The sequence below is a fragment of the Anneissia japonica genome, unplaced genomic scaffold, assembly GCF_011630105.1.
Source record: "Anneissia japonica isolate Jap-2015-1 unplaced genomic scaffold, ASM1163010v1 scaffold288184_len555535_cov198, whole genome shotgun sequence".
Taxonomy (NCBI): domain Eukaryota; kingdom Metazoa; phylum Echinodermata; class Crinoidea; order Comatulida; family Comatulidae; genus Anneissia; species Anneissia japonica.
This window is the reverse complement of record NW_022698468.1, coordinates 475,713-494,003: the sequence shown is the minus strand read 5'-3', so window position 1 is coordinate 494,003 and position 18,291 is coordinate 475,713. Positions and strand designations below refer to the sequence as shown.

General features: G+C 34.9%; 1 protein-coding gene across 3 annotated transcripts in view; it reads left to right on the top strand.

Moving 5' to 3' along the window:
* Positions 1-18,062, top strand: part of LOC117102665 (tyrosine-protein kinase Tec-like) — a 41,664-nt gene extending 23,602 nt beyond the window's left edge. Inside the window, exons 8-19 of one of the 3 annotated variants that reach the window (XM_033243045.1) lie at positions 583-654; positions 989-1,117; positions 2,332-2,462; positions 6,644-6,709; positions 7,249-7,420; positions 8,141-8,229; positions 10,045-10,175; positions 10,736-10,800; positions 10,918-11,033; positions 11,397-11,557; positions 11,932-11,977; positions 14,590-18,062. In XM_033243045.1, the coding sequence (XP_033098936.1) occupies positions 583-654; positions 989-1,117; positions 2,332-2,462; positions 6,644-6,709; positions 7,249-7,420; positions 8,141-8,229; positions 10,045-10,175; positions 10,736-10,800; positions 10,918-11,033; positions 11,397-11,557; positions 11,932-11,977; positions 14,590-14,612 (1,201 nt within the window). In that variant the 3' untranslated portion in view covers positions 14,613-18,062. Of the gene's footprint in view, positions 1-582; positions 655-988; positions 1,118-2,331; positions 2,463-6,643; positions 6,710-7,248; positions 7,421-8,140; positions 8,230-10,044; positions 10,176-10,735; positions 10,801-10,917; positions 11,034-11,396; positions 11,558-11,931; positions 14,558-14,589 lie in introns of those variants that run through there. The other 2 variants (XM_033243042.1, XM_033243044.1) reach the window with 2 other exon arrangements.
* Positions 18,063-18,291: the final 229 nt, after the last annotated feature.

Below are 18,291 nucleotides of genomic sequence, written 5' to 3'. Positions count from 1 at the left end.
AGGGGAGGTCTAGGTGAGTCTGTCCGGGCAGGGGTGCTTGGAGGTGATAAAGCCTCTCGATTGCGGCTATGACTGTCCACTTGATTGGTAGCTTTATATATGTACCTTGGGAGGCATAATGAAGCAAGTTTTAACTGGTCTGGCACTATCCAAGGTAACTTGTGAAGTATTGGTCGACCTTGTCAAGATACGTCATGTGACTGCCCACAGCACGCGTGACATTCACTGGATATTCGTTGTATACGCTCAACATTTGTTGGTCGAATGCTACGAACGCTCTGTCATTCGATAAATGGATTCTAGTTGTACGATCGGCTTCGTTCCTCATTCATTGGCCGTTTGTCTTTCACGCCAGAATGTTTCTTTTTTGTCAAGAATTGAGGGTATCCGTACATGCGGCATACGTTAGGTCTATTCGCTACTATGTGACAGGGACATAACATAAAGTCAAAGTAAATATTTAATTTTCTTATTTGTAATTATTGCAAAATTGCCGTAGCCCCTAATGGAAGTTTGTTAATAATGTTTCTACTATGATAATTTCATTACTTTATTATTTTGAAATATGATTATTTTTTGCAGAAAATGTGGCTTTATTCCAAGTAATTACGTAGAAGAAAAATCAATATTTTCCACAGGTCTGGAAAGATATGAGTGAGTATATGTACAGTTACTTGTTTAAAGAACATTCAAATTCTTTGTTGTAGTTCAATAACCAGGAATTTGAGCAGAAATGAACCATAGCATCAAGGTATCGCCCTGCTCTTTCAAAAAGTGCTTTTAAAGTGCGATTGAGCCAGATGTGTACACTTTCGACGTCCCTGCCTTTCAGTTTGACCACCTGACTCGCCCTAAATAGTGCAGTGTATTCCCTTTAGTACCAATCGCTACAAGGAACAAAAACATCAAACAGAAATAGCGCACCCACAGATTGATTACCATGCAGTTTTGAACTCTGGACATTGTGAGATTTTCTTCTGTATTTCAGCTGGTACAATGGCAAATGGAACCGACAACGTACTGAAATCGAGCTTAAGTCCGAAAGCAAAGAAGGATGCTTTACGATCCGTCCCTCAAGTACTAAAGAACTCTACACACTCTCGGTCTTAACTAAAGGGTGAGTGACATCAATAAATCCAATGTCAGTTAATATTGTTTTTAGTGAGGGTGGGGATATGAAGTGCTATCCTTCAATTCAAATGTGGCAAAGACAAAGCCAAACCTGTCACTTCTCACAGACCATGTTTCAGAGATAATAGCCAAAGTATGTTGGAATGTCAACATTTTAAAAATTTATTTTATTGTACTAAGCAAACCTTTATGTATCTATACATCATTGGGGGTCATGCTGTTAACCTGCATGTGGTGAACCTTCTACGACTGTTCCAGTCAACTGATAACAGCAACTAGAATCCATTACTCGCTAAAGGAAGCCACATTAACACCTGTGTAGCTCTGGTGATTATGTATTCTTTACATGAACAAACTAATGAACGAACGATCATTCATTGTTATTGTCCCCATTTTTTATGTTAAAACAACATTTTTTTTGACGATTTGACGATTGTCTCTGCCTGAGAAATCTACGAAATCGTAAACTTAGAAGGCTGATTTCTCAAATACTGTTCTTTAAACAGCTGTATATTTAAACTCCCATTAACTTCAAAATGAACCATGTCGGATCTAAATGATTATTTTACCATTTTATAACTTTCATTTTACTGTTCAACCCTGTATTATGTAAAAATTGATTTTTTTGCAAGGAGTAACTTTTTCGGCTTGTCCTGGCCACAAATGGTGCAGTTCTGGGTTCAATGCATGTTAGAATGTTTCTTATTTCTAGCAAGGATAGGCAAGACCTTTCTTAAACCTTGTTTAGTGAACCCACCGCCTATCAATAATGATGATTTTGAATAAAAATAACATTTTATTTTTGGCCAATTAGCACACCTGCCACCACGAATAAATGGAAATTTCAGAAAAAAAATAAAAGTTAAAAAAAAAATTGCATTATGCCTTCTGCTTCCTTGAAATTTCCTAAAATAAGATATGTATATTTCTTCCTAATTATGTAAATTTAAAGCATTTACCATTTCATTGCTATCAATACACTCTTTACATTCACCGAAAAAATTTCATTTTTAATTTCTCCATCTGGATGTTTTTGGTAAAACCATTTTCTAAATAAGAAAACAAAATGTTATTTTTATTATTTTTCTACCGTTCTCTGACAATCTTTAAAAAAAAAAACGTCTTAGTATAAAAATGGAAAAAAGAAAGCAAAACTATTTATTCACCTGTGATTTTGTAATTTATTTTTAAATTTCTTAGAGTTGGTAATGAAGATGTTGTCAGGCACTACCATGTAAAGAGGAACCAAAACAATTTGTATTATATATCAGAAAAACATTGCTTACCCACAATAGAAGAACTGGTTGAGTACCACAAACACAACGCTGGAGGTAAAACATTTACTGACTTACATGACTTATTGCCTGTACGCCGAGTAGTCTTCAGACTCCTCCGCCTGGGCTGCTTTGGTAAGGTTTCGGATGAGACCTTTCCAGCACGACTTAACTTTTGCAAGAGCTTTGGTGGTGTAGAGACATAGAGCTATTAAACAAGTAGAGTGCTATATATGTGTACTCAACAAGATGGCCGCTGTAGGAAAGCGCCACCTTTAGGCTTAGTATACATATAATAACCATAAATTAGCCCTTTGACTAACTATTAAATCATTAATCATCATTGTTGATGATATTATTAAATTATTAAACTAGCATAGTCAAAAACAGGCCAAGTGTGGTATCTGATATTAAAAAGAAAGTACTGAGGAATGAAAATTGAAATAGTTCTCGCTACAGTGCAACAGCACAACACTCAAGTTTGATTTTGGTACTCAAAACTTTCAAGGTTAAATTGAGGGCGCCATTGAAAACGATGCTTAGGCGTATTTTGATTGGCTGGATCTATGCCAGCCATCTTGTTGAGTACACATATAGCTCTGCGTATTTCAAACATTGAATGCGATGGAGTTAGTCGTAGTATTCTTATTATAACTCTATAGAGCACAACAGTTATGTTGTCACAACACCTGGTGGCACCCTTTGTTGTCAACCAGACGTTGGTTACCGTTCATTACGCCTGAATGACTTCATAATCTTAATGGTTTAGAATAGAATTTCTGGAATAGGCATTTTAATACCTAATCATTTACCATCAAAATGTACTAAAAACACAAAAGCTCGCATTATAATAGTTATCGAACACACATTTAATCACCAATTAAAATTTACAAAGAAAAACTAAGATACAACATCTTAATAATTACGCTAGAAATTGGGATCAATTGTCAGTGGTGAAAATGGCATCCGTTTGAACGCATTTTGTGTCGCCGAAATAAACAGAATAGTATCTCAAGGCAATCAAGAGTACATATCAAAATCGAAGCAGCACTGTCTTGGGAGGTACAAAATACTTTCCCGTCAATACTGGGGTACGACAAGGAAGTGTCCTCTCACCCCTTCTGCTCATCCTTTATCTCAACCAAGTCAAAACAAACATAGAAAGAGAAAATTTCAAAGCAGAACAGTTCGGTTATGCTAACGACATAGCACAGACTGGGGAGAGCATTTCTAGACTACAAACAGTCACGAACCAGTGGGACAGTAAGTTAACCAGGGTGGGCTAAAAAATTAAGCTACACTAAGACAGAGTACATAAAAGTTAGAAGGCAAATGGGAGAGGGTTACATTATTATAAAAGACCCAAGTCCTCAAGCAAACAAAAAATCTTCAGCTATCTAGGCAGCAAGCTCTCATCCAACAACCTAATGAAAGAAGAGGTAAACAACAGAATTGTCAAGTTCACAAAAAATCTGATGGCATTATACCTCCATCTAAAAGAAAGGAAAATCCCAAAGGATGTGAAAGTCTGCATATATACAACCATCTTGAGACCAGTCCTACTATATGGCAGGGAAACCTGGCACAAAAACTTAAAAGCAAAATCCAAGCCACAGAAATGAGAGTACTGCGATTAATCTATGGCGTGACCAGGAGAGACAGAATTAGGAATGACAAAATCAGAAATTCACTTGCTATAGAATCTGTGCTTGGTATCATTGAAAGAGACCAGTTAAGATGGTATGGGCATGTTCTAGGAATGCCAGATACAAGGGACACTAAAAGGGTGTACAATTGGAAACCAAAGAGAAAAAGACCAATTGGCCGCCCTAGAAAAAGATGGAAGACCAGATTAAAGGGATCGCTCAAAGGGAAGAGAAAGACTTTGAAAAAGTAAAGTCTATTGCACTTGACAGGATTGAATGGAAGGTGCTAATCAAGAGGCTTACACCTGACAGGCCAACAGGCCTACAGGCAGGGTGAGCAGTAGCCTGGGTTCCAGGCCCTAATTTTAGGTTATTCACTCTTTATTGCACTTAGTGCGCGCCATACCTAATTTAATTGGCGTCCCATACTAGATTTCTTTTTTTTCGAATTAGGGCCTGGGCAAACGATTCATGCGTACGATTTCCCACATCAAATTTGATGTGGGATATCGTATGCATGACTGATTTTGTAAATCACGTGATTGGCTAACTTCATGCATATTAATCAATTTTGGTAAATTTTCAAAATTGTAGATGCGGATGTCCCGAGTAGAACACGCTAACCAGCTCCCTTTTGGCTACCTATACTTGAATTAAAACAGTTAGTATAGTTCTGGCCTGCTGAGAACGACATGGACTGATAGGCTATACTTAGGAACTTTGCTCACCGCTAGCTGCTACACAGATTTAGGCCTTTAGAGTAGAATATTGTTTTACCTTAAAGTAGGCCTCTGTAAGTAAGAACTTAAAAATACGCCAAGCCTCTAAGTCTAGGCTAGGCCTACTACTCCTGACTCCAGACGAGGCCTGAGCCATCCTCCTGGAAAGTTAAAAATTTTTTTTGTATTTGTATATATGGTATGCCATCTAGTCTAGGCTTAATTGTTTTTGCCATTGCCAAAATTAGTCTTACTAGGGTCTATTCTAAATATTTTAGCCCAGTTTCAAGGAGGACTATTTAAATTTAGTCATGCCTAACTAGTCGACGCGAGCGGCGAGTGACTCAGTTTCGTGGCTCCAAAAATATGAACATTTGATTGGTTGAAATTGTTTATTTCAGTCCGCCCATTTATCCACGGAATATAAGATTACTTCATTCTTTTGGCATCCTGGTGCCTGATTTCAGTGTTTTACAAGTCGCTTATTCCGTCTATCTCTAAATTAACTTTCTCGTTGGTGGCGCTGTCCAGAATGAGAAAAATGATAAAAAAATAAGAGACTTGTGGCAAGTCTAGGTGATGACTAGCAAGTGGTGAAGTGCCGCATTGAAAGCAGACCTTGAATAGTTGCATTGGCCTAATAAATAAGCAGGCTTACTAATAAAGCATAGTTTCATGCCAAGAATATTTTTCAGGGTCACTGGATGTTTAATGTTGTCAGTGACTGGTAATAGGGCTTGTCATGTCTTTCTTTCTTAATGCTAATGTAACTGTATATTGTTTCCTGAATTGGGCTTTTTTCCTCCTATCAGAGTAAAACTAGATATTTTTTTTCATATTAACCTTGCTTTTTACGCCTAACTACTGTAAATATTGTTACCTGCTCGGTTATCCTCCTTATAACTTCCTGCTGATAGTAATCCCATAGGATTATTTTCAAACCATGAAATTACAGGCATAGTCATGACAAAAACACAGTATTTTGTTTTTTATCAGCCATACAAAGTTTGTTCAACTTTAATAGTTTGGCAGACAATATTTTCTGTGTTATTTAAAGTCATTTCGCCCGTAAAATCTCGGGTTTACTCATAATAGAAACAAGTCTCTGATAAAGTTTTTATTTTTAATTTGCTGTCATATTTTCATTAAGACTACCAATCTTTTGGCATTTGTCAATTGGTTTAATTCCAGATCTGGGTGGGGGTCACTCCTACTTCACTTTGGCCCAGTGTTGTGATTTGGCCTTCACTTATTGAAAACATATTCATTGAGTGGTTGTTAATTTTAGTTTTTTAAGTATTTAAAAAAAATTTAATTTTCCCTTAAGAACCAGGGATATACACCACTCATGAAGTATGAAATTACATTCCGACCTACAGTAACTTGTTGAAGCATTAGTATAAAAACTCTGGGCCATTTATTTTTACATCAAATAACATTAAACAAATCTAATGGAAGCAACATCATTCTCAACATATTCTATTAATGTTGTACTCCAGTAGAATTCCATTTTTTCTAATGTGGTTTGGATCAACAAGTATTTATGACCACATAATAACACATTTTCCTATTATTTTGGGTTGTATTTCCACATTTTAACAGTAAAAATACTGTACGTATGTAATTTACATTAAAAAAATAAACGCCTCTCTTGAATAAAACGCTTCCCTCGAACAAACACCCACTCAAAAACGCTTCTCAACAATAAACTCCCCGGGGTGAAATAAATAGGGTATATCTCTAGTGAATCTTCAGGTTCTTATTCCAGAGCAGAGCTTTATTAAAAAAAGATTATGTTTAATGTGGCACATATTGAAGAGGGGTGCTTATTATCTTGTGTTTTTCTCATTAGTTAATTTCCTTGTTTTTCTAGGCTTAGTAACACGATTAAGAAACCCTCCTGGCTATATTCCACCAACAACAGCTGGTCTTGGCGCAGGTAAGAATTTTTACAGTGAGTATGCCCACTCGTGGTCACTGGTATTGTGTCAGTGAATGGGATGCCACTTACTACTGTATTATGCCTGTCAGTCAATATGCTAATAAACCGTTAGCCCAGTTTACACGATTGGCTCTTGTGCAATGTAAAGAATGCAGCACACTGGTTACCCCAGTGTGCTGGTTGCAAACAGCCTCTGTGATCGGTTTACTGAGTAGCTCAGACGAAGTGACCTTCAGAGGAGTTTGAAGCTATTCCACACATTCAGCGCTTTGAGACGTCGGTATAAAGCGCTCTATAAAGCCGGCACACACTACGACCATCGTACGACTCCAACTCCGCTTCCCGTGAGATCTATACTACTCAACGCCATCTGTTATCTGTCAATGGCAGTATTAACTTATTGTCATTAAAAATGATCCGTTGCACTCTGTCGTGGCATTGTGTTCCACATAGAATCACGTTAGCCGCAGTTAGTGCCCGGCTTAGGCCTAGCTACATTACTGTATATTACTTTAATAACTTTATTAATTTTATAGACAAATGGGAGATAAATCCAGCTGAGTTACAATTGATGAAAGAGCTTGGGAGTGGTCAGTTTGGTGTTGTACGCCTTGGAAAACTAAGAAACGGTAAATTCGTCGCTGTGAAAACAATGAAGGAGGGCAGTATGTCAGAAGATGAATTCATTGAAGAGGCCCAAGTTATGAAGTAAGTAAAGGTTAAAGGTCAAATTTTATGTATTGATACTGTGCAAAATACGATGGTTTATGCGCAAAAACAAGTGAAAAGATGTAATTGGAAAAATTGAGAAGGGAAAACTATAAGCCATGCACCCGAACCGCAGTATGGGGATACACCATCATCGCTGAGCAGGGATCTGGCAAAATGTACCCTGTATAAATTTTTAGAAGTAGTCTGCAATGTCTTTTTTAGAGGGAAGGCAATATGGCACAATATTTTTGATTCAGGTTTCTACTAAACCATCACTAATATCTAGTGTAGCTAGGAGTCTTGAAATGGGAGGGAAGCCCTGTTGGGTTAGGGGGTTCGTGAAGGTGAAGTGTGTGGGGGGGGGAAGCTTGATGATTAAGGGATATGAGGTGATTTGTAACTACTTGAGTGGGATTATTTAGCTTTGGTGGTGTGTTATGCCACTGCAGTCTCTTGTTGAATCGCACCTCAAGTCCTTTCGCTACTTTATTTGTTTTGTTCCTGGCTGCTTCTTATTTCAAATTAATTTTTGATTATTTGTATTTTATTAAACTTAACATTATGCACAAACTCGATGCTCAGTACCTACTGAATATTCAGTATGATAATTAGGTTAGATTGAGTAAAAGGTCATTCATATTAAGTTTCCTGACTCAAACACTGAAAGTAAATGTTGTTTGAATTTTGAAGGAAAATGTTTTTTTTATTATTTTTTAGAGAGTTACAACATGAAAACCTAGTGCAATTGTATGGTGTTTCCAGTCTTACTAGGCCTTTACGCATCATTACTGAATATATACCAAAAGGTAAGATAGTAAACAAATTATTTTATTAGCGCAATGAAGGGGCGAATCCAAACAAAAATCTTAGGTGGGGGTCATGCGACGTTCCTACAGTGTATAGGAGCGTTGTTCTCCCGAGGAATTTGTTCCTTCTCTACATTGTTATACTTTGTGAGGAAATACTATAATACTCTCCATCTTTGCCTGTCTTCAAGCCTCGACTAAAATCCCATCTTTTCTCTTTATTTTAATTCTGAACTTTATTCCTTTTGTTTTTTTTTTCTTTAATTCTTTCTTTTTTTGTTCACTTGGGCTATGGTTTTTTAGTACATGAGACGATTTTGTATTACGCGATTTTGTATTACGCACTTTACAGGTATATCACCATTACCATTAATATAATGATTGTGGTTTTTGTTGCTGCTGTTGCTGTTACTTGTGAAGCCGCTGTGTGTGCGCTGAACCGTGGAGATCTCTTGGTCCCCGGTTCAGTTCCCATCACTGGTGTCCTTGTATTTTAGCTAGAGGACTGAAATGCAAGTTACAATAGCGCACTGTCTTTCTGATAATACGTTTAAGCTGTTCGTCCTGTGTGCATTATGGCCTATGTGCACGTTAAAAAATGCAGTACACTCTTTGGAAAAGAGTAGGGGATTGTCTCCCGGTGTACTGCTCAATCACCACCAGAAGGACCCCACTGGAAATAAGTCTTCTTTAGACTTTCGTGGGTTATCCTTGGTGTATACACCGAATAAGTCCATCCATCCATATTATTATCTGGTTGTAACAATTGTTATTTCCTAACGTTTTGTCCACCCTATCAATTTTTCTGTGATTTGCTCATATTTAAGTATGATGTCATTTCACACAAAATTGTGATTTGGAAAGATATTTAATCTGACCGCCATGCAACACTGGCTTGAAAACACCTTATTTTTTTACAGCCCGACACCGATTATCTCTAAAAAGTAATATTAAAACTGGGAATAAAGTGGTGTAGGAGCAATGCTTGGAGGTTTTGGAAAGAACGCTGGAAACATCAAAGTTTGGGTACGGCCCTCAGTTTAAATAAAAAATTCATTTTGGCCCTCCAACTGATTTTTGCACTTCTTGGTAGATACATGTTCACATCATTCCACAACGACAGGGGCTGAAATGAACCATAACATCGGGGTAACCCCCTACTCTTCTGAAAGATGCAATGGGTTCTTTAAAGTGCACACGAGCCAGATGTATACACAGGACCTCCATTTTAAGTCCTTATTGGAGAAGACTTGGTTCTACCAACCGAACCATGGACGAGGAGCGGCTGGAACCAGTGCCGATGTTAAAGACTGTAGCTAGCGGCGCCCCTGCCTTACCGCTCGGCCACTCGACTCGTTGAGATAGATGACACTTGGACACACCACAGTTTTCTATCATCCATTGCTTGCGCAACATCCTCGGTATCTCTTGCAATTGTGTCATCACTACTTAAAACACAATCAACTAACTGTATAATAATTTGTCTCTGGCCTGCTCTGTCTCTTGAGACCACAATCTTAGTTGTAGACCCTGAGCACCTGGTCACCTGTGCCAGGGCAATTGTTAAACCTGCTCCTTTGTTTGCGCCACCTAGGTAGGGGACCAGGATTGCGCCAGGGCAGAGAAGGATAGTTGACCCTTTGAGACCTAGTGCTGTTTTGCCACAAACCTTATATTATTGTTGCCATCATGCATTTTATTTATAATTTGATGTAAAGCGCATAGAGACAGCTGCGAAATATGCGCTGTATAAATGTATATTATAATTATTATTATTATTATTATTATTATTATTATTTTTGTCTCCCTCTCCAGGCTGTTTGCTGTTTTATATGCGGCGCCACCCCGAGTTATTAGATAAAAGTAGTCTTCTAGTGTTCATGTGTCACCAGGTGGCAGCAGCAATGAAATATTTAGAATCAAAGAAATTCATCCATAGAGACTTGGTGAGTATTCCAGAATGCATCAGTGATAGAAGAGATACGTTGAAAAGGACGGATGAACTCTCCGGAGTCAATGGCCAACCAAACCAACCATAGTTTAAGAAGTAGTGTAGTTCATATGGATTCAAACTCAAAACATAGGTCTAGTGCATAGAGACTTTATACATTCTGGGCTCTATAAGTCCTTACTTATTATTACCATAGTTCCCCAGGTATAATCCCACCCCCCATGAAATTGACCCAATTTTAGTGGGTGTGGTTGATTATACCCGGGGATTCCCTCTGCATGAACTGAATGAAAATGACAATAGTTTTGTGAAGTGGCAGATGCATTTAAACAATTGACCTACGATTCAGTAGCCTATCCAAAACTATATTCTGGTGAAGAATTCAGACATTAATTGAGAGTCAAATGAAGGGAAATTGTTTGATTGATATATTTTTTCCATTGCACAGATATACACACAGTTAAGTTTGATCTAACTTCTTGGATTTGCTTGGGCCCCGTCCTTTAAATGAATCCAGCAATTAATAACCTATCTTCTTCATTTTAAATATTTTAGGCTGCAAGAAACTGTTTGGTAGGTGAGCGTAATATTGTAAAAGTTGCCGATTTTGGTTTAACAAGGTAAAAACTACATTTTCATATTTGCACCAGAGATATAATATTAACAATATACTGCATAGGCGGTATGTATCCTGGGAATTATTCAAGTTAATCAATGTTTTTCTATTCCATAAATAGGTATGTTCTAGATGATGATTATACAAGTTCAGGAACAAAATTTCCAATCAAGTGGACACCACCCGAAGTACTTCACTACACAAGATTCAGTAGCAAATCAGATGTATGGGCCTTTGGTAAGTAAATTGGAAATCAGAAGAAATGCCAGTAGGAATAAAGCACTGCAATAATGGAACAAACCATTTCATAATAGGGATATGGTTTAAGGCATAGACAAGAGCAATCACACACCCAATTAATCCCACTCATGGTAATTTCAGAGGTGTTCATACAAACTACGTGACGTTTTATCGCACTGAATGCTCAGTACATTTCCAAATACTTGTAAAAGAAAATCTTGCAAATGATTTAGGGGGAATATAACCCATGACCTCCCGACAACTAGCATGGTGTCTTAACCTCTAGACCATCGAAATTGTGCTTAGTGGCTAGTATTGAATCCGATCCCCAAAATTTATATTCTTTTTATTGTAACTTAGGTATTCTGATGTGGGAGGTGTTCTCTGGTGGTAAAATGCCATATCCAACCATGAGCAACGTTGAGGTTGTAGATCAAGTCACTCGTCACGGTTACCGTATGGAAAAACCTGACAGTTGTCCACCCGATGTCTACCGATTGATGAGAAAATGCTGGCAGGAGGTTGGTATAAAAATAATTTAGCAGTAATTCATAAAGTGACTTTACCTCATTCACAAACTTACAAATCTGAATAGTATTTTTCTTGTATTTTGATATGCAAATTGATCATTTGCATACATTATTTTAAGGAGAATATGCAGATTTATAATTTGCATATTCATTTTACAAATATTTTTGATGTCAGAATTGATCATTTGTATAAAGTATTTTTTATTTGATATAAAAATTTGTCATTTGCATAAATTACTTTAAGATGAATATGCAGATTTATAATTTGCATTTTTTAAATATGGAAATTGATAATTTGCATAAAGTATTTTCCATATTATGCAAATTTGTCGTTTACATAAAATAATTTTCTTTTTTTTTTGCAGAAAGCTGAAGATCGACCTACATTTTCTCACATCCATCGAATGTTAGGTAATAATTTGAGTTACACCGATGATTATTAATATGAGCATTACAACTGTATTCATTTTATCATCATGTTTCATGATGTTTCTTGTTGCTTCTAGGGATTTATGAGAGCAACAATTCATTCCCAAATGATCAGTGAAATCCACGGCGTTGAGCCCGTCAAATGATGGTGTGGCAACCTCACTTATCCAAGTATCAACATGTTTCTTTATATATCGCTTTTAAATATGCATTCATTGATTTATCTATATACCTTCCCATTACATTTTTATATCTATTGTAAAGACTTGTTCAGTCTATTTAATTTTATTTGTATGCCCATATATAGTCATGATATGCCTATATATAGTCATGATGTGCCTATATATGGTCATGATGTGATGTCATCATGACCATATTTAGGCATGCCGCATGTCTTTGTAAAATATAATTTGATTGTTGGTACAGGGCTTATTTCTTTTCTCACCAAAGTCTTTCAGAAACTATATTTGATGGTTAATTGTTAACATTAACAACAATGAAATGGAAACTGAAGGATTTAAAAACTTTTTCATAATTTTGATAATTACTAGAAAATAAAAATTATAAAGAAATCCATGTACACAGTTTAAAATTTGTAAAATATGTAGATATAAAGCTTATCATTACTTGGTTATTTCATATTTGTGTAGACTATACATTGGTAATATTTTACATTTGTTCAAATTTATTTAAATGGTGAAGATGTACAATTACCTTTCCTTACCAGTCACAGTTATTTACTTTCAACCACCCAAGATCCCGCTGGGATCCTGAAATTTCTGAAGCATGCTAATGAAATCCCGACTGAAATTCATTTGAATTCTTTCTAAAGTTATGTTGAATCATTTGACTTTAAAATATTTAAATTTCAAAATTTGTTACACTATTTGTGTATTATTTAATTAAAATTTAGATTAAAAATTCTGTTGAGAAAAACATTTTTACAAAATCTGTAAAACAATTTTTATGAAATCTGCGAAACACAATTTAATGTAAAGTGCCTTTTATTTACTATATGAATCATAAGTAAACTGAAAATTCTATGGCATTATTATAGTGTCTTGAGGGTACAAATTACTCAAACTACTGGAATGTATCTTGTTACTCAGAGAACTACAGTGTATTACCATAATATACAAAATAATAGCGCAGTGGCGGATCCAGGAATTTGAAATAGAGGGGACCCAGGGAAGGACTTTTACATATAGAGGGGGCTACACAAGAAAATGAAAATTTATTATTATATAAATTATGCACCTCTATATGAACATAAATTGCACTTTCAGACTTAAAATTTGATTTTATTGTTTCTAAAAATATTTATAAATTTTTAAATATTCTGTGGGGTGAGGGAGAGGCTGACTAGGTTCCCCATCCCTTGAGTCTGCCACTGTAGATATAATGTTATTAGAAAATGCATAGAATTTCGAAAGCTGTGATAAATAAATTTTTGTATTCTCAAACAAAAGTTGAATTATCTAGACACCTTATAATACCCTAACAGCGTTTAACATATTTATCTTATCTTCATTTGCAAATATAATTTGCATTTTAATCTTTGCTTTTTTTCAAAATAATAATTAACCATTATATTTTGCATTTATATTTAACCTATGGATGTAAAATTACAGGCAGCTGAGCATAACTCATAATATTTAGTACATTTTTAACATGTGATATTCTAAGTCACCAAATTTTCAACCCCACATAAACCAAAAATAAAGACAACAAAATATGAATTTACTCTCCAAAGTTTGCTTTTGTTAGGTGGCCCTGTTTGTTGCTTGTTTTTTGTTTGAGATCTTCATTTTTTATTTTTACACCAACTATTTGGTGCTGATTTGTTACTTATTAGAACCTTGTTTTAAGAAAACTGTAGGCCTGGAATCATTACTTGAGAGGCAAGTGTAAGAAGCTGATTACCCTTGAAGCCCTGATGTGTTGCTTTTACAACCTTAATTTGTTGTTGGCCAACCCCTGTCCCAGGGCTTGGGAAGCCCTGATTTGTTACCTTTGAAGCCTTTATTTATTCCCTGTGGAGCCCTGATTCATTACCTGTGTAGTCCTGTTTTTGTTTTTTCTTATCAAACACAAACATGTAAAGACAGGTTCTGATTTTCTATGGGCTATAGTGATACCCTGATTACCTGTATAAAGGTAAAGGTAGGAGAATCACCCTTAACTTGAATGTGAATACCTAGCGTAAAAAGGCACTTAGCTAAATATTCACATCATTCCACATTGACAGGGCTGAAATAAACCATAGTATCTGGGTGATTTACTCTTTTGAAAGATTCAATGGGTTCTTTATTTGAATTCCTTTTTCGAGAAGACTTGGTTCTACCAACTGCACCTAGGGGAGGAGCAGCTGAAACCAGCGTTGATATTAAGGCTGTAGTTAGTGGCGCCCCAGCCTTACCGCTCGGCCACTCGACTCGCCATTGACCATAATCATGACTTTCGGAGTTCCACGGCACTGCTAACCCATTAGCATGCTAGGTATCGTTTTAACACATTTAAATGATATAATTGCTACATGAACTATTTGCATAAAACTTATTAAAATAATCTCATTTGCATATTTCTTTTTGCAGATCAAGATAGACATCTTTTATAACATTTTTAAAGGTATTATTTGTATGATTAAAGTTGGCTTTACATTTTTCTGTTCACATTTATGTGAATAACATTTATAATATTCTTTTCATCATTAATTTTCTATTATGTTTACATTTTTGTTTATGTTAGTTTCTGAGTGTCATTTTCTGTAGTTCTGTTGAATTGCTTTTTATTTAATTTATAATTGCATGATTTGTTGAGTTCCTAATGTAGATGCTCATGGTGTGTTTGATCATAGCATAATTTATCTACTGCAGAAACGGTGCTTGGGCTAGGCATAAACATTTCTGGGAAGATGACAAATATCTTGTAGCATATATCCTCAAGTGTGAATGAACCTTTCCTGACACGTTCTGATTGACACTCTTGAAATGTCCATTGTCACACATTTTTAAGTGACAAATACCTATGATCGGCCCATATATGGGCATTATACTGTTATGTGACATCCATATATGGGCAAAACACAGAACTTGTCACTGAAAAGGTGCTTACAGAAAAAGACAAGAAGTAGATTGTGACAATGACATGGTTAAGAAATAACGTTGAAAACATGTGTATTTATGGGTAAAATTGATTGATTAAATGATAAGTTACTTTGGTTGAATGATTGATTGATTGGTTAAGATAGATGATCAAGAGGCCAACAGATAAGTTGTAGATGTAACACTAGTTTTTTACCTTAGTCTTACCCCAGGCTCACCCATTTATCCCCTTCCCCTTGCTTTTCTAACCTTGCACATACCATCGCTCTCATCACAAACTAACACAATCAAATTAGATTGTGTTAGTTCATGAAATCATAAAAGCGCATCAAAATCTGTGCAGTTGTCGTTAAGGACTTTTTTGTGTGGTAAAGAATACAAAATTGCTTGACAACCAATATGCGCTCGTTTTGAAGCGCTACTGTGATTTCACAAACTAACACTCTCTACTTTGATTTTGTTAGTTCGTGATGTGTTCGAGGATATCTGTAGTGTGCTTGCAGTGATTTAGTGATCATGTTCAGCTGGAAATTAATAGTTACTATCATTGTTATTAACCTTGTACAGAAATAAATATAAAAAAAATGTTATTTAGAAAATTTAAAATACAACACTGGAGCACAGTGCATGTTAGTTTTGAATCACAATATTATAGATGTTTACTATGGCTGTGTTTCATGTAGTACCCTAGCTAGCTTTGCAAAATTTATGTGGACTAGTAGCCTGAAATATTGGCGGATCCAGGATGTTTTCTCCGGGAAGGTGGAGGGATGGATAGCTAGTGAAAATCGAGTACTTAATTGGTCCTAAGTGGGGTGGGTGGAACTCAGTTGGTCTGAGAGAAAAGTTTTTGTTCGAAATGCTCACTTTCCAACCTCCTGGGTTCGAACCTTGCCCTTAAAAGAATTTTTGAATTGTAAAGAAATTAATTTATACCAATTTTTTTTTTAAGTATATTAACAAAAAATAATGTAATATTTATAAAATATAAATATAAATTAATAGGCCTACATTACAAGATGATTGGCAAAACCATGATATGTACAACCCTGTAAGAATGGCCTCTATGTTAAGACTCATGCACAAAGGTAAATAAGAATAAAAAAAATTATAATAATTATTCGTAATAATGGCAAAGTAATGGACCAAATAAATTGTAATTAATTCATGAAAAACATTTTACATTACCTAAATATGGTCATGATGCATACAACTGTTTTATTTTAGAGAGCTTAACTGTTAATGAGATATACAGTATTTGGTCAGTTGTTAAATTGCAGCTGACAAACCTTCTTTCATGAGACATGTGACAGATATTAAACAATCAATCGATCAATTTTGTAACTTGTGAGTTACTCATTATTGAATAAGACTGAACTTGTAAATAATTAAACAGCTCCCATTAATAATTGAAATTAATATGAACAAAATGTATTAATGTAAATTGAGATTAAATATTTTTATAATCTATGATGATGATACCTGTAATTATTTTGATATGTTTTGTGGATTTTATATCTTCAGTGCTTTAAACAATATGCAGAATAGTTAATCAAAGAATATTACAAGAATGTATTATTACTAAGCTAAAATAATGGTAAATAAACTTTTAAATAAATTTTTATGTTGGTGGTTTTTTTTTTTACGTTCTGATTTTTGTTGAAAATGTGGTGGCTTAAAAACCATTGTTCTAAATGTCACCACCATAGCCAAGCTAAACTTTAGGGATTCAACTTATAAATGGCTGAGTGAGATGCACATTTAAGAGGAGGTACTTATTATATGAGTCTTTAAGTTACAATGGGATCAATTCAGGATGATATACAGGTTGTTGGTTGGGGGAGAGGAATCTCCAAGATGGATCAGGTAAAAAGGAATAGTAAATTAAATGTAATTGTCAAAGCTAATTATTTGAATAATAGATATGCAGTTAATCTCACCTAAGTCGACTTTGCCTAACTCGAATAATTTCTAAGTCAGTTTTATTTTACATGCCAAATTGTTGTGTTTTCCATTAATTAATGATCTGTCGAATTTTACTTAAGTCGAACAATTTTTCACTGCTATTTTGGATTCGATAAGTTCAACTGTAAAACAAAGAAAGTTATAAGAAATATTCTGAATAAGTATACTGTATGCTATGCAAGCAAAGTCTACACCGAGTAGTGTAAGATGATGGTGAAACTGTAAAATGGTGAATTATCAGATACAGTATGTTACTACTATATGTATTGTAGTTTTACAATAGTATTTTAAAATACTGTACTTGCATACTTTTATGATACACATAATTTTATAATACAAGTGCATAATCAAATGTGGTAAATATAATGCATGTTATTTATTGAATAGTGAATATTAAATGAATGTTAAATGAATATTCATTGAATATTGAATATTCATTGCATATTGAATAATTGCAATAAATATTAATTTAATATTGATTATTCATCAACTATTAAGAATTCATTTTCTTGGATATTCATTGAATATTGAATTTTTTTTTTTTTTGGCCAATGATTTTTTGTATGGATTTTATCTTCAATCTACCGTGACATTTTTTCATGCCAAATTTAGATTACTTTTGATAAATGCAAAATAATTTTGATATTAAGAACTCTCATTTATGCCTCAGATACATTTATTTTTGTATATCTTTTATATGACAAAAGTAGAAACAAATTGGTTTTGTCACAGTGAGTAATATAAATGAAGCTAGGTAAAGTTCTACTAACAAATTTTAATTGTGTTATAACTATTTTAAATTATTCTTTATGTTCATTTTTTTATGTAAAGTGTGATGGTTATATTTGGTTTTTATATCTACTTAGCCATAAGTGCCTGCTATTGGCATGTACTGGCGCAATATAAGATTCCATGTTTTTCATTTTGTGTATTTCTCTGATCAAAACTTTTTAATGTTTAATTTTGATAAGGTGTCAATAAATTTCTATGAATTTTCATCTTTATGCAGTTGTTTGTTTATTAATGAATACTCATTGTTGATTTGAAGACTGACCAATAAGGTCTTAATCAGGAGCCAACTCAAAGCAGGAAGCGAATCATTTTTAAAATTCTTCTTCTCACCCAAAAATCTATCCATGGTCGTGCCCCAATTTATCTCTGTTCGCTTATAGACAAACAGGTTTCTTCCCGTTTTACTCGTTCTTCTCAAACCCTCAAACTTGTTAC